This window comes from Petromyzon marinus, unplaced genomic scaffold (genome assembly GCF_048934315.1).
Source record: "Petromyzon marinus isolate PM22_M1 ecotype Great Lakes invasive population unplaced genomic scaffold, UKy_Petmar_22M1.pri1.0 PM_Scaffold_167, whole genome shotgun sequence".
Lineage (NCBI taxonomy): Eukaryota > Metazoa > Chordata > Hyperoartia > Petromyzontiformes > Petromyzontidae > Petromyzon > Petromyzon marinus.
In genome coordinates, this window is record NW_027423132.1 from 134,115 (window position 1) to 158,334 (window position 24,220).

At 56.9% G+C, this 24,220-nt stretch overlaps 1 protein-coding gene across 10 annotated transcripts in view; it reads right to left on the reverse strand.

Moving 5' to 3' along the window:
* Nucleotides 1–22,916, reverse strand: part of LOC116938372 (uncharacterized) — a 106,848-nt gene extending 83,932 nt beyond the window's left edge. For 9 of the 10 annotated variants that reach the window (XM_076063623.1, XM_076063627.1, XM_076063625.1 and 6 more), the window contains exons 1-10: nt 22,838–22,916; nt 18,170–18,294; nt 14,457–14,531; nt 12,617–12,727; nt 8,225–8,600; nt 7,076–7,150; nt 4,006–4,060; nt 2,173–2,273; nt 1,615–1,664; nt 704–783 (exon numbers count right to left, since the gene is read on the reverse strand). In XM_076063623.1, coding sequence (XP_075919738.1) covers nt 704–783; nt 1,615–1,664; nt 2,173–2,273; nt 4,006–4,060; nt 7,076–7,150; nt 8,225–8,600; nt 12,617–12,727; nt 14,457–14,531; nt 18,170–18,256 — 1,010 coding nt within the window. In that variant the 5' untranslated portion in view covers nt 18,257–18,294; nt 22,838–22,916. Of the gene's footprint in view, nt 1–703; nt 784–1,614; nt 1,665–2,172; nt 2,274–4,005; nt 4,061–7,075; nt 7,151–8,224; nt 8,601–12,616; nt 12,728–14,456; nt 14,532–18,169; nt 18,295–22,733 lie in introns of all 10 variants that reach the window. The other variant, XM_076063619.1, reaches the window with a different exon arrangement.
* Nucleotides 22,917–24,220: the final 1,304 nt, after the last annotated feature.

Sequence of the window (24,220 nt, forward strand, 5' to 3'; positions counted from 1 at the left end):
GTGTCTCTCTCCCCGTGTCTCTCTTTCCCCATGTCTCTCTCCCCCCGTGTCTCTCTCCCCCCGTGTCTCTCTCCCCGTGTCTCTCTCCCCGTGTCTCTCTCCCCGTGTCTCTCTCCCCGTGTCTCTCTCCCCGTGTCTCTCTCCCCGCGTCTCTGCCCGCGTCTCTCCCCCATGTCTCCCCCCCGTGTCTCCCTCCTCCTCCCGTGTCTCTCCCCCGTGTCTCTCCCCCGTGTCTCCCCCCCGTGTCTCTCCCCGTGTCTCTCTCCCCGTGTCTCTCCCCCGTGTCTCTCCCCCGTGTCTCCCCCCCGTGTCTCTCCCCGTGTCTCTCTCCCCGTGTCTCTCCCCCGTTTCTCTCCCCGCGTCTCTCCCCCCGTGTCTCTCTCCCCCCGTGTCTCTCCCCCGTGTCTCCCCCCCGTGTCTCTCCCCGTGTCTCTCTCCCCGTGTCTCTCCCCCGTTTCTCTCCCCGCGTCTCTCCCCCCGTGTCTCTCTCCCCCCGTGTCTCTCCCCCGTGTCTCTCCCCGTGTCTCTCCCCGTGTCTCCCACCGTGTCTCTCCCCGTGTCTCTCCCCGTGTCTCTCCCCGTGTCTCTCCCCGTGTCTCTCTCCCCGTGTCTCTCTCCCCGTGTCTCTCCCCGTGTCTCTCCCCCGTGTCTCTCTCCCCGTGTCTCTCCCCCCCCAACCAGCCCCTCCCCGTGCGTCTCTCACGATTGTCCAGGCAGGAGCTGTGCGCTGGGCAGAGTCACGGATCCAGCGCTGGACGCGGTGAAGACCTTCGTCTCTATGATCTGGGACACGCGGGGACACGGGGAGGGGGAGACACGGGGGGGGAGACACGGGGGGAGACGCAAGGGGAGACGCGGGGGGAGACGTGGGGGGAGACACGGGGGGAGACGTGGGGGGAGACGCGGGGGGAGACGCGGGGGGGAGACACGGGGGGAGACACGGGGGGGAGACACGGGGGGAGACACGGGGGGAGACACGGGGGGGAGACACGGGGGGAGACACGGGGGGGAGACACGGGGGGAGACACGGGGGGAGACACGGGGGGGGAGACGTGGGGGAGACACGGGGGGAGACACGGGGGGGAGACACGGGGGGAGACACGGGGGGGAGACACGGGGGGGAGACACGGGGGGAGACACGGGGGGAGACACGGGGGGGAGACGCGGGGGGGAGACACGGGGGGAGACACGGGGGGGAGACACGGGGGGAGACACGGGGGGAGACACGGGGGGGAGACACGGGGGGGAGACACGGGGGGGGGGGGGGGGGGACACGGGGGGGAGAGACACGGGGGGGAGACACGGGGGGGAGACACAGGGGGGAGACGTGTGAGTGACTGCGCGAGTGATAGGTTACATGATGAAGTGGTGGTGATGAGGTGGTGGTGATGAGGTGATGGTGATGAGGTGGTGGTGACGAGGTGATGGTGTAACGATGACGAGTTGATGGCATGACTGGGTGATGGGTTAAGTGATGGTGATGGAGTGGCGGTGGTGATGTGGTGGTGGTGATGAGGTGGTGGTGGTGATGAGGTGGTGGTGGTGGTGATGAGGTGGTGGTGATGAGGTGGTGGTGGTGATGAGGTGGTGGTGACGAGGTTGTGGGGGTCTCACATCATCATTCCAGTCATCTACACCCCAGTCTTCGACTGCACGCCACGAACCTGGAACATCACCAACAGCGTTAACATCACCATCGTCACACCATCGTCACCATGATCATCACCATCATCGTCACAATCATCACCATCATCATCACCACCATCGTCACAATCATCATCATCACCACCATCATCACCATCATCACCATCATCGTCATCATCATCACAATCGTCACCATCGTCACCATCATCGTCACCATCGTCATCATCGTCACCATCATCGTCACCATCGTCATCATCGTCACCATCATCGTCACCATCATCATCGTCATCACCATCGTCACCATCGTCATCATCGTCATCATCGTCATCATCGTCACCATCATCATCGTCATCACCATCGTCACAATAGTCACCATTCTCACCGTCACCATCGTCACCATCGTCACCATCATCATCATCGTCACCATCGTCAGCATCGTCACCATCGTCACAATCATCGTCACAATCATCGTCACAATCATCGTCACAACCATCGTCACAACCATCGTCACAACCATCTGTGGCTCACCGTTGTCCGGGGCTGGCGTGTCCCCGAGTGGGGGGCTGGCCCCCCACTCGTCTGCAACCTTCGCAGAATCCACGTGGCTCCCGTCCACGTCCATTGGGACACTGGCGAGAGGAGACGCACAGACACACAAAGACAAAGCTCCCCCGTGTAGCCTCTAGCGAGAAGCACACGAGGGGGCGGGTGGCCATCACCACGCCCGGCCGCCTTTGTCTCTCCTCCAGTGCTAGTGATGATGACTGCACCACCGCTACACCAGGAACTCATTTTAGGCTGAGTCGACCTAGGGGAGGCCCAGGACCGGTTCAGAGAATCGTCACCGGCGGCGTTGGCCGTGAGCGGGAATCGAACCCGGGTCGCCGGGTTCGTAGCGCAGCGCTAACCACAGCACCACCGCTCCGCACACACACACACTCAGACACTCAGACACACACACACCAAGACACTCAGACACACACACACCAAGACACTCAGACACACACACACACACTCAGACACATACACACACACCGAGACACTCAGACACACACACACACACCAAGACACTCAGACACACACACACACACCAAGACACTCAGACACACACACTCAGACAGACAGACACACACACTAAGACACACTCAGACACACACACACCAAGACACTCAGACACACACACACCAAGACACTCAGACACACACCAAAACTCTCAGACACACTCAGACACTCAGACACACACACACACCAAGACAGTCAGACACACACACACACACACCAAGACACTCAGACACACACCAAGACACTCAGACACACACCAAGACACTCAGACACACACACTAAGACACATTCAGACACACACACACCAAGACACTCAGACACACACCAAGACACTCAGACACACACCAAGACACTCAGACACACACTAAGACACACTCAGACACACTCACACCAAGACACTCAGACACACTCACACCAAGACACTCAGACACACTCACACCAAGACACTCAGACACACACCAAGACACTCAGACACACACACTCAGACAGACAGACACACACTCAGACACACACACTCAGACAGACAGACACACACTCAGAAACACACTCAGACACACACACACCAAGACACTCAGACACACACCAAGACACTCAGCCACGTACACACCAAGACACTCAGACACACACACTAAGACACTCGGACACACACACCAAGACACTCAGACACACACTAACACACTGAGACACACACACCAAGACACTCAGACACACTCACACCAAGACACTCAGCCACATACACACCAAGACACTCAGACACACACACACTAAGACACTCAGACACACACACCAAGACACTCAGACACACACACTAAGACACTCAGACACACACTAAGACACTCAGACACACACACTAAGACAGACAGACACACACACAGACACACACTCAAGACACACTCACACTCAGACAGACACACACTCAGACACACAGACACACACACACACTCAGACAGAAAGACACACTAAGACAGACACACACACAGACACACACTCAGACACACTCACACTCAGACAGACAGACACACACACAGACACACACTCAAACACACTCACACTCAGACAGACAGACACACACTCAGACACACACACAGACACACTCACACTCAGACAGACACACAGACACACACAGACACACACACACTCAGACACACACACACTCAGACACACAGACACACTCACACTCAGACAGACAGACACACACTCAGACACACAGACACACACTCAGACACACTCAGACAGACACACGCACAGACACACACTCCACGAGTGTGTCTCCAGGTGAGTACCAAGCGAGTCACTCACCTGCCGCTAGGCATCACGTAACGCCCTCGCCCTCTGCCACGCGTGCCGACAAAGCCTGCCGCACAAACAAGAGGACCACCCTTCACGTCACCGTCACATCTGTATAGACTCAGCACACACACAGACCCGTAGACTCAGCACACACAGAGACCCATAGACTCAGCACACACAGAGACCCATAGACTCAGCACACACAGAGACCCACAGACTCACCACACACAGAGACCCACAGACTCACCACACACAGAGACCCACAGACTCACCACACACACAGAGACCCACAGACTCAGCACACACAGAGACCCATAGACTCAGCACACACAGAGACCCACAGACTAATCACACACAGAGACTCACCACCACACAGAGACCCACAGACTCAGCACACACAGAGACCCATAGACTCAGCACACACAGAGACCCATACACTCACCACAGAGACCCATAGACTCAGCACACACAGAGACCCATACACTCACCACAGAGACCCATAGACTCAGCACACACAGAGACCCATAGACTCATCACCACACAGAGACCCATAGACTCAGCACACAGAGACCCAGAGACTCATTACACACAGACCCATAGACTCAGCACACACAGAGACCCATAGACTCAGCAGACACAGAGACCCATAGACTCAGCACACACACAGAGTAATAGACTCATCACCACACAGAGACCCATACACTCACCACAGAGACCCATAGACTCAGCACACACAGACACATAGACTCAGCACACACACAGAGTAATAGACTCAGCACACACAGAGACCCATAGACTCATCACCACACAGAGACCCATAGACTCATTACACTCAGACCCATAGACTCATCACCACACAGAGACCCATAGACTCAGCACACACAGAGACCCATAGACTCAGCACACACAGAGACCCATAGACTCAGCACACACAGAGACCCATACACTCAGCACACACACAGAGTAATAGACTCATCACCACACAGAGACCCATACACTCAGCACACACAGAGACCCATACACTCAGCACACACAGAGACCCATAGACTCAGCATACACAGAGACCCATAGACTCATCACCACACAGAGACCCATAGACTCATCACACACAGAGACCCATAGACTCAGCACACACAGAGACCCATACACTCAGCACACACAGAGACCCATACACTCAGCACACACAGAGACCCATAGACTCAGCACACACAGAGACCCATAGACTCAGCACACACAGAGACCCATAGACTCAGCACACACAGAGACCCATAGACTCAGCACACACAGAGACCCATAGACTCAGCACACACAGAGACCCATAGACTCAGCACACACAGAGACCCATAGACTCACCACACACACAGAGTAATAGACTCATCACCACACAGAGACCCACAGACTCAGCACACACAGAGACCCACAGACTCAGCACACACAGAGACCCATAGACTCAGCACACACAGAGACCCATAGACTCAGCACACACAGAGACCCATAGACTCAGCACACACAGAGACCCATAGACTCAGCACACACAGAGACCCATAGACTCAGCACACACAGAGACCCATAGACTCAGCACACACAGAGACCCATAGACTCAGCACACACAGAGACCCATAGACTCAGCACACACACAGAGTAATAGACTCATCACCACACAGAGACCCACAGACTCAGCACACACAGAGACCCACAGACTCAGCACACACAGAGACCCATAGACTCATCACACACAGAGACCCATAGACTCACCACACACAGAGACCCATAGACTCACCACACACACAGAGTAATAGACTCATCACCACACAGAGACCCATAGACTCAGCACACACACAGAGTAATAGACTCATCACCACACAGAGACCCATAGACTCAGCACACACAGAGACTCACCACCACACAGAGACCCATAGACTCAGCACACACAGAGACCCATAGACTCAGGACACACAGAGACCCATAGACTCAGCACACACAGAGACCCACAGACTCATCACCACACAGAGACCCATAGACTCAGCACACACGGAGACTCACCACCACACAGAGACCCATAGACTCAGCACACACAGAGACCCATAGACTCAGCACACACAGAGACCCATAGACTCACCACACAGACCCACAGACTCATCACACACAGAGACCCATAGACTCACCACAGAGACCCACAGACTCATCACACACAGAGACCCACAGACTCACCACACAGAGACCCACAGACTCATCACACACAGAGACCCACAGACTCACCACACAGAGACCCACAGACTCACCACACAGAGACCCACAGACTCACCACACAGAGACCCACAGACTCACCACACAGAGACCCACAGACTCATCACACACAGAGACCCACAGACTCACCACACAGAGACCCACAGACTCAACACACAGAGACCCATGATTCTTACCACACAGAGACCCACAGACTCATCACACAGAGACCCATAATTCTTACCACACAGAGACCCACAGACTCACCACACAGAGACCCATAGACTCATCACACACAGAGACCCATAGACTCATCACACACAGAGACCCACAGACTCACCACACAGAGACCCACAGACTCACCACACAGAGACCCACAGACTCATCACACACAGAGACCCATAGGCTCATCACACAGAGACCCATAGACTCATCACACAGAGACCCACAGACTCACCACACAGAGACCCACAGACTCACCACACAGAAACCCATAGACTCACCACACAGAGACCCACAGACTCACCACACAGAGACCCACAGACTCACCACACAGAGACCCACAGACTCACTACACAGAGACCCACAGACTCACCACACAGAGACCCATAGACTCACCGCACAGAGACCCACAGACTCACCACACAGAGACCCACAGACTCACCACACAGAGACCCATAGACTCATCACACAGAGACCCACAGACTGATCACACATAGAGACCCATAGACTCACCGCACAGAGACCCACAGACTCACCACACAGAGACCCACAGACTCACCACACAGAGACCCATAGACTCATCACACAGAGACCCACAGACTCATCACACACAGAGACCCATAATTCTTACCACGTCCCCTCCCCCGCCTCCCCCTATCGGCCCCTCCCCTCCCGGAGGCGTCCACTCCATTCTCCTGCACCCGGCCTGATGATGACAACATCATCATCAGCATCATCATCAGCATCATCAGCAGTAACAGCAGTATCATCATTATCAGCAGCAGCATCATCATCAGCAGAAGCAGCAGCAGCAGTAACAGCAGTATCATCATTATCAGCAGCAGCATCATCAGCATCATCATCAGCAGTAGCAGCAGTATCATCATTATCAGCAGTATCATTATTATCAGCAGTAGCATCAATAGCATCAGCAGCAGCAGTATCATCATCAGCAGTATCATCATTAGCAGGGGCAGCAGTATCACCAGCAGCATCAGTAGCGTCATCAGCAGCCGCAGTATCATCAGCAGCAGCGGCATCAGCAACACTGGAAAAAGTGACATCACCATCACTACCACCATCAACACCACCATCGCCATCACCACCACCATCACCACCACCAAGACTACCACCATCACCACGACTACCATCACCAAACTCACCACCCTCACCACACCACCACCATCACTACAATCACTACCACGATCGTCACCACCATCACCACCACCATCCACCACCACCACCGTCACCACCACCACCACCGCAACCATCACTACCACCACCGTCACCACCACCACCGTCGTCACCACCACCATCACCACCACCACCACCGTCGTCACCACCACCACCACCGTCACCACCACCACCGTCGTCACCACCACCATCACCACCACCACCATCCACCACCACCACCACCGTCGTCACCACCACCACCGTAACCACCACCACCACCGTAACCATCACCACCACCACCGCACCACCACCACCACCGTCACCACCACCGTCACCACCACCACCGTCGTCACCACCACCATCCACCACCACCACCGTCGTCACCACCATCACCACCATCACCACCACCGTCACCAAACTCACCAACTTCACCACACCACCACCACCCTCACCACATCACCACCACCACCCTCACCACCACCCTCACCACCACCCTCACCACCACCCTCACCACATCACCACCACCACCCTCACCGCATCACCACCACCACCCTCACCTCACCACCACCACAACCACCCTCACCACATCACCACCACCCACACTCACCAATCCTGGGCCCCATGTACCCTCCTCCCCGCCCTCCTCCACGGGGGCCTCCCGGGCCCCCTCCCCTCCCCCCGGCCCCTCCTCCGCGGCTCCCCCGGCCCCCCGCGCCCAATGGGCCCCCCCCGCCGCCGCCGCCGCCGGCCGCACCCACGCCGGACGAGGCCGAAGCCCCGGCGAGCCCGGCCTGGCAGGACGAAGCCCCGGAGGCCGCTCCACCTCCACCCGTGGACGAGGTGGAGCCACAGTCCTTGTCGGCTCCGCCCAGGTGGGCGGCGCCGGACGAGGAGGTGGACGAGGAGGAGGCGGCGGCGGTGGCGGCGGTGGTGGAGGTGGTGGTGGTGCTGCGGGCCTTCTTGCTCACCGTCTTCCACACGCTCTGGGACACGGTGAGACACGGTGAGACAGGGGGAGACACGGGGGAGACACGGGGGAGACACGGTGAGACAGGGTGAGACACAGGGTGAGACAGGGTGAGACACAGGGTGAGACACAGGGTGAGACACAGGGTGAGACACAGGGGGAGACACAGTGAGACAGGGTGAGACACAGGGTGAGACACAGGGTGAGACACAGGGTGAGACACACGGTGAGACACGAGGTGGTGGAGGTGGTGGTGCTGCGGGCCTTCTTGCTCACCGTCTTCCACACGCTCTGGGACAAGGTGAGACACAGGGGGAGACACAGGGTGAGTCACGGTGAGACGTGGTGAGACACGGGGGAGACACGGTGAGACAGGGTGAGACACAGGGTGAGACACAGGGTGAGTCAGGGTGAGTCAGGGTGAGACACGAGGTGGAGGTGGTGCTGCGGGCCTTCTTGCTCACCGTCTTCCACACGCTCTGAGACACGGTGAGACGCGGTGAGACACAGGGGAGACAGGGTGAGACACAGGGTGAGTCACAGGGTGAGACACGCTGAGACAGGGTGAGACAGGGTGAGACACGAGGTGGAGGTGGCGCTGCGGGCCTTCTTGCTCACCGTCTTCCACACGCTCTGGGACGCGGTGAGACACAGGGGGAGACAGGGGGGAGACACGGAGAGACACGGAGAGACAGGGTGAGACACACGGTGAGACACAGGGTGAGACAGGGTGAGACACAGGGTGAGACACAGGGTGAGTCACAGTGAGACACAGGGTGAGACACAGGGTGAGACACAGGGTGAGACACAGGGTGAGACACAGGGTTAGACACAGGGTGAGACACAGGGGGAGACAGGGTGAGACACAGGGTGAGACACAGGGTGAGACACAGGGTGAGACACAGGTTGAGACACGGTGAGACACAGGGTGAGACACAGGGTGAGACACAGGGTGAGACACAGGGTGAGACACAGGGTGAGACACAGGGTGAGACACAGGGTGAGACACAGGTTGAGACACGGTGAGACACAGGGTGAGACACAGGGTGAGACACAGGTTGAGACACAGGGTGAGTCACGGTGAGACACAGGGTGAGACAGGGTGAGACACAGGGTTAGACACAGGGTGAGACACAGGGGGAGACAGGGTGAGACACACGGTGAGACACACGGTGAGACACACGGTGAGACACACGGTGAGACACGAGGTGGAGGAGGAGGTGGTGGTGCTGCGGGCCTTCTTGCTCACCGTCTTCCACACGCTCTGGGACGCGGTGAGACAGAGGGGAGACACAGGGTGAGACAAGGTGAGACAGGAAGAGACACAGTGTGAGACACGGTGAGACAGGGTGAGACACGGAGAGACACGGTGAGACACAGGGTGAGACACAGGGTGAGACAGGGTGAGACACGGGGTGAGACACGGGGGAGTCACGGTGAGACACGAGGTGGAGGTGGTGGTGGTGCTGCGGGCCTTCTTGCTCACCGTCTTCCACACGCTCTGGGACGCGGTGAGACACAGGGGGAGACACAGGGTGAGACACAGGGTGAGACACAGGGTGAGACACAGGGGGGAGACACAGGGTGAGTCACAGGGTGAGACACGGTGAGACACGGTGAGACACAGGGTGAGACACAGGGTGAGACACGGAGACACACGGTGAGACACAGGGTGAGACACGGGGGAGACACGGGGGAGACACGGGGTGAGACACAGGGTGAGACACAGGGTGAGACACAGGGTGAGACACGGTGAGACACACGGTGAGACACACGGTGAGACACGGTGAGACACGGGGTGAGACACAGGGTGAGACACGGGGGAGTCACGGTGAGACACAGGGTGAGACACACGGTGAGACACAGGGTGAGACACAGGGTGAGACACAGGGGGGAGACACAGGGTGAGTCACAGGGTGAGACACGGTGAGACACGGTGAGACACAGGGTGAGACACAGGGTGAGACACGGAGACACACGGTGAGACACAGGGTGAGACACGGGGGAGACACGGGGGAGACACGGGGTGAGACACAGGGTGAGACACGAGGTGGAGGAGGAGGTGGTGGTGCTGCGGGCCTTCTTGCTCACCGTCTTCCACACGCTCTGAGACACGGTGAGACACGGTGAGACAGGGGGAGACAGGGGGGAGACAGGGTGAGACACAGGGTGAGACACGGTGAGACAGGGGAGAGACACAGGGTGAGACACAGGGTGAGACACGGTGAGACACGGGGGAGACAGGGTGAGACAGGGGAGAGACACAGGGTGAGACACAGGGTGAGACACGGTGAGACACACGGTGAGACACAGGGTGAGACACAGGGTGAGACACGGTGAGACACAGGGTGAGACACAGGGTGAGACACGGGGTGAGACACGGGGTGAGACACAGGGTGAGTCACGGTGAGACACAGGGTGAGACAGGGTGAGACACGGGGTGAGACACAGGGTGAGACACGGTGAGACACACGGTGAGACACAGGGTGAGACACAGGGTGAGTCACGGTGAGACACGGTGAGACACGGGGGAGACAGGGTGAGACACAGGGTGAGACACAGGGTGAGTCACGGTGAGACACGGTGAGACACACGGCGAGACATGGTGAGACACACGGTGAGTCACGGTGAGACACGGTGAGACACGGTGAGACACAGGGTGAGTCACAGGGTGAGACACAGGGTGAGACACGGGGGAGTCACGGTGAGACACAGGGTGAGACACGGGGGAGTCACGGTGAGACACACGGTGAGACACGGTGAGACACACGGTGAGACACAGGGTGAGACACAGGGTGAGACACAGGGTGAGACACGGTGAGACACACGGTGAGACACACGGTGAGACACGGTGAGACACACGGTGAGACACAGGGTGAGACACAGGGTGAGACACAGGGTGAGACACGGTGAGACACACGGTGAGACACGGTGAGACACGGGGTGAGACACAGGGTGAGACACGGGGGAGTCACGGTGAGACACAGGGTGAGACACAGGGTGAGACACACGGTGAGACACACGGTGAGACACGGTGAGACACGGGGTGAGACACAGGGTGAGACACGGGGGAGTCACGGTGAGACACACGGTGAGACACGGTGAGACACACGGTGAGACACACGGTGAGACACAGGGTGAGACACACGGTGAGACACGGTGAGACACGGTGAGACACACGGTGAGACACAGGGTGAGACACACGGTGAGACACAGGGTGAGACACACGGTGAGACACGGAGAGACACGGGGTGAGACACAGGGTGAGACACGGGGGAGTCACGGTGAGACACAGGGTGAGACACAGGGTGAGACACACGGTGAGACACACGGTGAGACACGGTGAGACACGGGGTGAGACACAGGGTGAGACACGGGGGAGTCACGGTGAGACACAGGGTGAGACACAGGGTGAGACACAGGGTGAGACACAGGGTGAGACACAGGGTGAGACACGGGGGAGTCACGGTGAGACACACGGTGAGACACAGGGTGAGACACACGGTGAGACACGGGGGAGTCACGGTGAGACACGGGGGAGTCACAGGGTGAGACACGAGGAGGAGGTGGTGGTGGCGCTGCGGGCCTTCTTGCTCACCGTCTTCCACACGCTCTGGGACGCGGTGAGACACACGGTGAGTCACGGTGAGACACGCTGAGACAGGGTGAGACAGGGGGGAGACACGGTGAGATACGGTGAGACACACGGTGAGACAGGGGGGAGACAGGGTGAGACAGGCTGAGACAGGCTGAGACACGGTGAGACAGGGTGAGACACAGGGTGAGACAGGGTGAGACACAGGGTGAGACAGGGTGAGACAGCGTGAGACACGGTGAGACAGGGTGAGATACAGTGAGACACACGGTGAGACACCATGGGGAGACAAGGGGGGGAGACTCGAGGGGAGACACGGGGGGGGGGGGAGAAACGGGGGGGAGAAACGGGGGGTTGACACGGGGGGACGGGACATGGGGGGGTGTGGGAGTCACGGGGGGGGGGGTAGGTGGGGGGGTAGCCCCCCTTCCCCTCACCGTGTCCTGTGCTCCCTCCAGGAGGATGTCGGTGGCTTTGCTGACGTCTCCATTGCAGTCGTGCAGAGCCACGGTGCAATCGTCTTCAGTTTTACTGGTCACCTCCATCAGCTGCCGGCCAATCAGAGCGCACGTTACTCACTCGCGCGGGGATTAACTTTCAGACACACCGACACAGGCAAAGCTCCCCCGTGTAGCCTGCAACAGACTGTAGGGGCAAGTGCTGTTAGCGAGCAGCACCTACGAAGGCCGGCACGGCACACGAGGGGGTGGGTGGCCAGCACCACGCCCGGCCGCCTTTGTCTCTCCCCCAGTGCTAGCGATGCTTACTACACCACCGCTACACCAGGTACTCATTTGTAGGCTGAGTCGACCTAGGGGAGGCCCAGGGCCGGTTCAGATAATCGTCACCGGTGTTGGCCGTGAGCGGGACTCGAACCCGGGTGGCCGGGTTCATAGCGCAGCGTAGCGCTAACCACCGCACACAAGCACACACAGTGACACACACACTGACACACACTGACACACACACTGACGCACACTAACAAAACCTAATACACACTGACGCACACACTGACGCACACACTGACGCACACACTGACGCACACACTGACGCACACACTGACGCACACACTGACGCACACACTGACGCACACACTGACACACACACTGACACACACACTGACACACACACTGACACACACACTGACACACACACTGACACACACACTGACGCACACACTGACGCACACACTGACGCACACACTGACGCACACACTGACGCACACACTGACGCACACACTGACGCACACACTGACGCACACACTGACACACACACTGACACACACACTGACACACACACTGACACACACACTGACACACACACACTGACACACACACTGACACACACACTGACACACTGACGCACACACTGACACACACACTGACACACTGACGCACACACTGACGCACACACTGACACACACACTGACACACACACACACTGACGCACACACTGACGCACACACTGACACACACACTGACACACACACTGACACACACACTGACACACACACTGACACACACACTGACACACACACTGACACACACACTGACACACTGACACACACACTGACACACACTGACGCACACACTGACGCACACACTGACGCACACACTGACACACACACTGACACACACACTGACGCACACACACTGACGCACACACACTGACGCACACACACTGACGCACACACACTGACACACACACACTGACGCACACACTGACGCACACACTGACGCACACACTGACGCACACACTGACGCACACACTGACGCACACACTGACACACACACTGACACACACACTGACACACACACTGACACACACACTGACACACACACTGACACACACACTGACGCACACACTGACACACACACTGACACACACACTGACGCACACTAACAAAACCTAATACACACTGACACACAACAACAACAATAACCGCCATTCGCCACCGAGTGGCGGTGATGTCACCACGACGCTTGTGCCAGGCTATGTGCACCTTGAGGCCACACACACACACACACACTGACACACACACACTGACACACACACTGACACACACACACACTGACGCACACTAACAAACCTAACACACACTGACACACAACAACAACAAACAACAACCGCCATTCGCCACCGAGTGGCGGTGACGTCACCACAACGCTTGTGCCAGGCTATGTGCACCTTGAGGCCACACACACACACACACCGGTACACACATTGACACGCACAAACACACGGACGTGCACTATCCTGGTGAAGGCCGAGGCTTACCTGTTTGACTTTCTCTGGGAAATCCGAATCGCTCTTTTCCAAAATCATCTGAATGCGAATTTGTTCTGCGGTAGCCTGCAGACAGACACGGGCAGACAGACAAGACAGATACACACGGAGATACACAAGATGATAGACAGTGTCTTCACACGGGTGTGTGTTTGTGCGTCTTTGTGTGCGTCTCCCCGTGTCTCCTTGTCTCCGTGTCTCCGTGTCGCCTTGTCTCTGTGTCCCAGTGTCTCCGTGTCTCCTTGTCCCAGTGTCTCCTTGTCCCAGTGTCTCCGTGTCTCCTTGTCCCAGTGTCTCCGTGTCTCCGTGTCTCCTTGTCTCCATGTCTCCTTGTCCCAGTGTCTCCATGTCCCCGTGTCTCAGTGTCTCCGTGTCTCCGTGTCCCCGTGTCTCAGTGTCTCCGTGTCCCCGTGTCTCCGTGTCTCCGTGTCCTCGTGTCTCAGTGTCTCCGTGTCCCAGTGTCTCCGTGTCTCAGTGTCTCAGTGTCTCCATGTCTCCATGTCTCCTTGTCCCAGTGTCTCCGTGTCCCCGTGTCTCAGTGTCTCAGTGTCTCCGTGTCTCCATGTCTCCATGTCTCCTTGTCCCAGTGTCTCCGTGTCCCCGTGTCTCAGTATCCCAGTGTCCCAGTGTCTCAGTGTCTCCGTGTCTCAGTGTCTCAGTGTCTCCGTGTCTCCGTGTCTCAGTGTCTCAGTGTCTCCGTGTCTCCGTGTCTCAGTGTCTCCGTGTCTCCGTGTCTCAGTGTCTCAGTGTCTCCGTGTCTCCGTGTCTCAGTGTCTCAGTGTCTCAGTGTCTCAGTGTCTCCGTGTCTCCGTGTCTCCGTGTCCCAGTGTCCCAGTGTCCCAGTGTCTCCGTGTCTCCGTGTCTCCGTGTCTCAGTGTCCCCGTGTCTCAGTGTCCCCGTGTCTCAGTGTCTCAGTGTCTCCGTGTCTCCTTGTACCCGTGTCCCACTGTCTCCGTGTCTCCATGTCTGTGTCTCCGTGTCTCCGTGTCACAGCATCTCAGTATCTCCCTGTCTCCGTGTCCCCATGTCCCAGTGTCCCCATGTCCCAGTGTCTCCGTGTCTCCATGTCTGTGCCCCCGTGGCTCCGTGTCACCTTGTCCCAGTGTCTCCGTGTCCCAGTGTCCCAGTGTCTCCGTGTCTCCGTGTCTGTCCCAGTGTCTCCGTGTCCCAGTGTCCCAGTGTCTCCGTGTCTCCGTGTCTGTCCCAGTGTCTCCGTGTCTCGATGTCCCACTGTCTCAGTGTCTCCGTGTCCCAGTGTCCCCATGACCCAGTGTCTCCATGTCCGTCCCCGTGTCCCCGTGTCTCAGTGTCTCCTTGTCTTCGTGTCTCCGTGTCTCCGTGTCCCAGTGTCCCCATGACCCAGTGTCTCCATGTCCGTCCCCGTGTCCCCGTGTCTCCTTGTCTCCGTGTCTCCGTATCCCAGTGTCTCAGTGTCTCCGTGTCCCCATGACCCAGTATCTCCATGTCCGTCCCCGTATCTCCATGTCCCAGTGTCTCCGTGTCTCCGTGTCTCCGTGTCTCCATGTCTCCATGTCTGTGTCCCCGTGGCTCCGTGTCGCCTTGTCCCAGTGTCTCCGTGTCCCCGTGTCCCCGTGTCCCAGTGTCTCCGTGTCTCCGTGTCTCCGTGTCTCCGTGTCTCCGTGTCTCCGTGTCTCCTTGTCTTAGTGTCTCCGTGTCTCAGTGTCTCCATGTCTCCTTGTTTGTGTCCCTGTATCTCCCTGTCCCCGTGTCTCCGTGTCCCCATGACCCAGTATCTCCATGTCTCCGTGTCTCCTTGTTTGTGTCCCTGTATCTCCCTGTGTCTCCGTGTCTCCGTGTCCCCAGTGTCCCCATGTCCCAGTGTCTCCGTGTCCTCACGTCCCCATGTCCCCGGTGTGTCTCCGTACCTGTGGAGTGGCCTTGCTGCTGCTGCATAGTGTGTGTGCCGTGTCTCCCCGTGTCTCCCCGTGAGTCTCCCAGTGAGTCTCCCCGTGTCTCCCCGTGAGTCTCCCCGTGAGTCTCCCCGTGAGTCTCCCCGTGAGTCTCCCCGTGTCTCCCCGTGAGTCTCCCCGTGAGTCTCCCCGTGAGTCTCCCCGTGTCTCCCCGTGTCTCCCAGTGAGTCTCCCCGTGAGTCTCCCCGTGAGTCTCCCCGTGAGTCTCCCCGTGAGTCTCCCAGTGAGTCTCCCCGTGAGTCTCCCAGTGAGTCTCCCAGTGAGTCTCCCCGTGAGTCTCCCCGTGAGTCTCCCCGTGAGTCTCCCCGTGAGTCTCCCCGTGAGTCTCCCAGTGAGTCTCCCCGTGAGTCTCCCAGTGAGTCTCCCAGTGAGTCTCCCAGTGAGTCTCCCAGTGAGTCTCCCCGCGAGTCTCCCCGTGAGTCTCCCCGTGAGACTCCCAGTGAGTCTCCCCGCGAGTCTCCCCGTGAGTCTCCCAGTGAGTCTCCCCGTGAGTCTCCCAGTGAGTCTCCCAGTGAGTCTCCCAGTGAGTCTCCCCGCGAGTCTCCCCGTGAGTCTCCCAGTGAGTCTCCCCGTGAGTCTCCCCGCGAGTCTCCCCGTGAGTCTCCCAGTGAGTCTCCCCGCGAGTCTCCCCGCGAGTCTCCCCGCGAGTCTCCCCGTGAGTCTCCCAGTGAGTCTCCCCGTGAGTCTCCCCGTGAGTCTCCCAGTGAGTCTCCCAGTGAGTCTCCCCGCGAGTCTCCCCGCGAGTCTCCCCGTGAGTCTCCCCGTGAGTCTCCCAGTGAGTCTCCCAGTGAGTCTCCCCGTGAGTCTCCCAGTGAGTCTCCCAGTGAGTCTCCCAGTGAGTCTCCCCGTGAGTCTCCCAGTGAGTCTCCCAGTGCGTCTCCCAGTGAGTCTCCCAGTGCGTCTCCCAGTGAGTCTCCCAGTGAGTCTCCCAGTGAGTCTCCCAGTGAGTCTCCCCGTGAGTCTCCCCGTGAGTCTCCTCGTGAGTCTCCCCGTGAGTCTCCCAGTGAGTCTCCCAGTGAGTCTCCCAGTGAGTCTCCCCGCGAGTCTCCCAGCGAGTCTCCCAGTGAGTCTCCCAGTGAGTCTCCCAGTGAGTCTCCCAGTGAGTCTCCCCGTGAGTCTCCCCGTGAGTCTCCCCGCGAGTCTCCCCGTGAGTCTCCCAGTGAGTCTCCCAGTGAGTCTCCCCGTGAGTCTCCCCGTGAGTCTCCCCGTGAGTCTCCCAGTGAGTCTCCCAGTGAGTCTCCCAGTGAGTCTCCCCGTGAGTCTCCCAGTGAGTCTCCCAGTGAGTCTCCCAGTGAGTCTCCCAGTGAGTCTCCCCGTGCGTCTCCCAGTGAGTCTCCCCGTGAGTCTCCCCGTGAGTCTCCCCGTGAGTCTCCCCGCGAGTCTCCCCGTGAGTCTCCCCGTGAGTCTCCCCGTGAGTCTCCCAGTGAGTCTCCCCGTGAGTCTCCCCGTGAGTCTCCCCGTGAGTCTCCCCGTGAGTCTCCCAGTGAGTCTCCCAGTGAGTCTCCCAGTGAGTCTCCCAGTGAGTCTCCCAGTGAGTCTCCCAGTGAGTCTCCCCATGAGTCTCCCAGCGAGTCTCCCCGTGAGTCTCCCCGTGAGTCTCCCAGTGCGTCTCCCAGTGAGTCTCCCAGTGAGTCTCCCAGTGAGTCTCCCCGTGAGTCTCCCCGTGAGTCTCCCCGCGAGTCTCCCAGTGAGTCTCCCAGTGAGTCTCCCCGCGAGTCTCCCAGTGAGTCTCCCAGTGAGTCTCCCCGTGCGTCTCCCCGCGTCTCTCCGTACCTGTGGAGTGGCCTTGCTGCTGCTGTTGAGTGTATGTGCCCTGTCCCCGTGTCCATTTCTGGGCCTTCCGAGACCCAGAGACGCCATGGTGACCAGATTATGTACAGGGGCGACTATTTACAGACCTACACACACACACGCGCAAAGACAAAGATCCCCCGTGTAGCCTTAACAGACTGTAGGGGCAAGTGCTGTTAGCGAGCAGCACCTATGAAGGCCGGCACGGCACACGAGGGGGTGGGTGGCCAGCACAACGCCCGGCCGCCTTTGTCTCCCCAGTGCTAGCAATGTTTACACATCGCACCAGGTACTCATTTGAGGCTGAGTCGACCTAGGGGAGACCACGCGGTGCAGACAACGCGGGGGCGGGCAACGATGCATCGTGATGCATAGAGACCCAAAAAGATACATAGAGACCCACAGCCACACATGACATTCACAGAGATACATAGACACACGGAGATACATATAGACCCAGAGACTCACAGAGATACATAGAGACCCACAGCCACACATGACATTCACAGAGATACATAGACACACGGAGATACATATAGACCCAGAGACTCACAGAGATACATAGAGACCCACAACCACACATGACATTCACAGAGATACATAGACACACGGAGATACATACAGAACCAGAGACTCACAGAGATACATAGAGACCCACAGCCACACATGACATTCACAGAGATACATAGACACACGGAGACACATATAGACCCAGAGACTCACAGAGATACATAGAGACCCACAGCCACACATGAAATTCACAGAGATACATAGACACACGGAGATACATACAGAACCAGAGACTCACAGAGATACATAGAGACCCACAGCCACACATGACATTCACAGAGATACATAGACACACAGAGATACATATAGACCCAGAGACTCACAGAGATACATAGAGACCCACAGCCACACATGACATTCACAGAGATACATAGACACACGGATATACATATAGACCCAGAGACTTACAGAGATACATAGAGACCCACAGCCATACATGACATTCACAGAGATACATAGACACACGGAGATACATATAGAACCAGAGACTCAGAGATACATAGAGACCCACAGCCACACATGACATTCACAGAGATACATAGACACACGGAGACACATATAGACCCAGAGACTCACAGAGATACATAGAGACCCACAGCCATACATGACATTCACAGAGATACATAGACACACGGAGATACATATAGACCCAGAGACTCACAGAGATACATAGAGACCCACAGCCACACATGACATTCACAGAGATACATAGACACACGGATATACATATAGACCCAGAGACTTACAGAGATACATAGAGACCCACAGCCATACATGACATTCACAGAGATACATAGACACACGGATATACATATAGAACCAGAGACTCACAGAGATACATAGAGACCCACAGCCACACATGACATTCACAGAGATACATAGACACACGGAGACACATATAGACCCAGAGACTCACAGAGATACATAGAGACCCACAGCCACACATGACATTCACAGAGATACATAGACACACGGAGATACATATAGAACCAGAGACTCACAGAGATACATAGAGACCCACAGCCACACATGACATTCACAGAGATACATAGACACACGGAGACACATATAGACCCAGAGACTCACAGAGATACATAGAGACCCACAGCCACACATGACATTCACAGAGATACATAGACACACGGAGATACATACAGACCCAGAGACTCAAGTAATGAGTGGTAATGTAACACCATCTAGCCCTGTGTAACTACACACACACACACTGCATGTAATCACCGCTACACTTGACACTATTAGTAACTAATAGTCAACGTGTTATATTATTAGAATCGTCCTGGCTAGTTATTAGCGGTAATGTGACACCGCCGATTGTACTAAAGATAGCCGTGTGTTACTACAGGCGGTGCCGCGTGTACTCAATCGTTGGTACATCTCACGTTAATTAGTAATAACTCTCCGATAGTTAACGTGTTATATATTATCACTGTCGTCACTAGGCTTTAATGCAGGCAGTCTATTGTACTAAAGATAGCGCTGTAGCAGCAGCCGCGTGTGTGACTACACACAGACACCACCGTATCTAACCACGGCTTCTCTTCACACAATTCTCAAGTCTTCTTATATTGTAGTCGTGACTAGCCCGTAGGCTTCAATGCGCGCACACACAGTGGATTGTAGTGAAGCTCTACCGCGTGTGACTACAGACAACACACACACAAGGCACCACCTAACACACACACACAAGGCACCACCTAACACACACACACAAGGCAACACCTAACACACACACACACAAGGCAACACCTAACACACACACACACAAGGCACCACCTAACACACGCACGGCACCACCTAACACACACACACACGGCACTACCTAACACACACAAGGCACCACGTAACACACACACAAGGTACTACCTAACACACACACAAGGCACCGCCTAACACACACACAAGGCACCTAACACACACACGCACGGCACCACCTAACACACACACAAGGCACCACCTAACACACACACAAGGAACCACCTAACACACACACAAGGCACCACCTAACACACACACAAGACACCACCTAACACACACACAAGGCACTACCTAACACACACACAAGGCACTGCCTAACACACACACAAGGCACTACCTAACACACACACAAGGCACCACTTAACACACACACAAGACACCATCTAACACACACACAAGGCACCACCTGACACACACACAAGGCACCTCACACACACACAAGGCACCTGACACACACACACACACAAGGCACCACCTAACACACACACGGCACTAACACACACACAAGGCACCACCTAACAGACACACAAGGCACCACCTAACACACACAAGGCACCTAACACACACACGACACTACCTAACACACACAAGGCACCTGACACACACACAAGGCACCTAACACACACACACGACACTACCTAACACACAAGGTACCTAACACACACACAAGGCACCTAACACACACGACACTACCTAACACACAAGGCACCTGACACACACAAGGCACCACCTAACACACACACAAGGCACCTAACACACACAAGGCACCTGACACACACAAGGCACCACCTAACATACACACACACAAGGCACCACCAGACACACACACAAGGCACCACCAGACACACACACAAGGCACCACCTAACACACACACAAGGCACCACCTAACACACACACAAGGCACCACCTAACACACACACACAAGGCACCTAACACACACAAGGCACTACCAGACACACACACAAGGTACCTAACAAACACACGACACTACCTAATACACACAAGGCACCTGACACACACACAAGGCACCTAACACACACACAAGGCACCACCTAACACACACACAAGGCACCTAACACACACGACACTACCTAACACACACAAGGCACCTGACACACACAAGGCACCACCTAACACACACAAGGCACCACCTAACACACACAAGGCACCACCTAACACACACACACACGGCACCTAACACACACAAGGCACCACCTAACACACACACACAAGGCACCTAACACACACAAGGCACCACCACACACACACACAAGGCACCACCTCACACACACACACACAAGGCACCACCTCACACACACACACACAAGGCACCACCTAACACACACACAAGGCACCACCTAACACACACAAGGCACCACCTAACACACACACACAAGGCACCACCTCACACACAAGGCACCACCTAACACACACAAGGCACCACCTAACACACACACAAGGCACCTGACACACACACAAGGCACCACCTAACACACACGACACTACCTAACACACACACAAGGCACCTGACACACACAAGGCACCACCTAACACACACACACGAGGCACCACCTCACACACAAGGCACCACCTAACACACACACACAAGGCACCTGACACACACACGGCACCACCTAACACACACACACACAAGGCACCTGACACACACAAGACACCACCTCACACACACACAAGGCACCACCTAACACACACACACACAAGGCACCTGACACACACAAGGCACCACCTCACACACAAGACACCACCTAACACACACAAGGCACCACCTAACACACACACACAAGGCACCACCTGACACACACAAGGCACCACCACACACACACACAAGACACCACCTAACACACACACAAGGCACAAGGCAGTTTGTAAAGCAACTCCATTGTCAATCTGCACTCCCGCCTCCTCCACCAAAACCGTAGCGACTCCTCCCATCTCCCACCCCCCACCACCAACCCGGTGTCCGCCACCACCACCTTCTTCCTCATCTACTTATTAACAACACTCAACTAAACAAAATCTCCTCAGCGTTGACGGCTCGCTCCTGGGTGTCTAGCGAGGCCCTCGCCTCTGGCCTACAGTAGGCGGCGTCTAGGCAAGCGGGGTTGGAGGGGGGAGAGGTGGTAGCGTGGTGATCCCCTCAGCAAAAAAAAAACCGACTGCGCAAAATGATCCCTTTACCGATTTTAACAGCGATTGTTTGGGGCTGATGTTTTGTTTGTTTGCGGGCAAAGATGAAAGGGAGAGGAGAGAGAGAGAGTCCAAGCGAGCACGAATCAACTCACTGCTTCGCGGAGTAGGGGCGCTTTGCACAAAATGGCGGCGCCGTCACTGACGAACGGGGGGAGGGGGGCGGCAGTGGGGGAAGGGGGTTGGGGGCTGAGGGGGAGGGGCGGGGTTAGGAAGGCGGGGTGGGGTTTGGGGGGGGAGTAAGGAACCGACGCCGATTGGCTAGCGGTCGATGAGTAATTTGATTGACCAATCGCGTGAGCGTGATTGACGGCGGCAAGCGAGAGAGGGGGGGCGTGGTGGATGAGGGGGGTGGGGCTAATTGGGAAGGGGTGTAGGGCAACGACGACGATTGGCTAGCGGTCGAGTTAGTGGCTCGATTGACCAATCGCGTGAGTGGAACTGACGGTGGAGGGGATTTGGGGGGGATGGTGCTTAGGGGGGGAGAGGTGGGGCTAGGCAGGCGGGTGGGTGGGGAGAACGACGCTGATTGGCTAGCGGTTAAGTGAGTGATTCGATTGACCAATCGTATGAACGGAACTAATGCGGGAAAGAGAGGGGGGGGTGGTTGTGGATGGGAGGGGGAATGTGGGAACAACACCTATTGGCTAGCAGTCAAGTGAGTGACTCGATTGACCAATCGCGTGAGTGGGACTAACAGCGGAGAGAGGGGGTGGGCGGAGGGGTGGTGGGGGGAGACAGTTGGGAGAGGGGGGACTCCGCCGATTGGCTAACGGTCACTCGACTCGCCAATCACGTGAGCGAGACTGACGGCGGGAAGAGAAGGGAAGTGGTGGAGGTGGATGAGGGGTGGGGCTAGGGGAAGGAGAGGAAGGGTGGGGCTAGGTTGGAGGAACAACGCCGATTGGCTAGCAGTCAAGTGAGTGACTCGATTGATTGACCAATCGCGTGAGCGGCACTGTCAGTGGAGAGAAGGGGGTGGGGGCCAGGACGGGAGGGTGGGGGGACGACGCCGATTGGCTAACGGCAACTCGACTGGCCAATCGCGTGAGCAAAATTTGACAGCGGGAAGAGAGGGGGGGGGTTGCTAGTGGGGATGGAGGAGGGGGGATGAAGCCGATTGGCTAGCGATCAAGTGAGTGATTCGACTAACCAATCGCGTGAGCGACACTGCCGGCGGGAAGAGAGGGAGGCGTTGGAAGTTATCGATGGAGGCGAGTGAGGAGGGGGGGGGTGAACGCCGCTGATTGGCTAGCGGCCACAGGAAAGACGGGGTGGGATGGGCAGGGGGCTAGGGGTGGCGAATTAAAGAACGACGTTGATTGGCTAGCGGCCACGTGAGTGATCGATTGACCAATCGCGTGAAGTGGCACTGACGGCAGGAAGCTGAGGTGTGGGTGGGGGGCTAATGGCGTGGGGGTTTGGTGGGGGCTCACAGGTAAAACGGTAAGGGCGCCGATTGGTCCAACGGGCGTCAC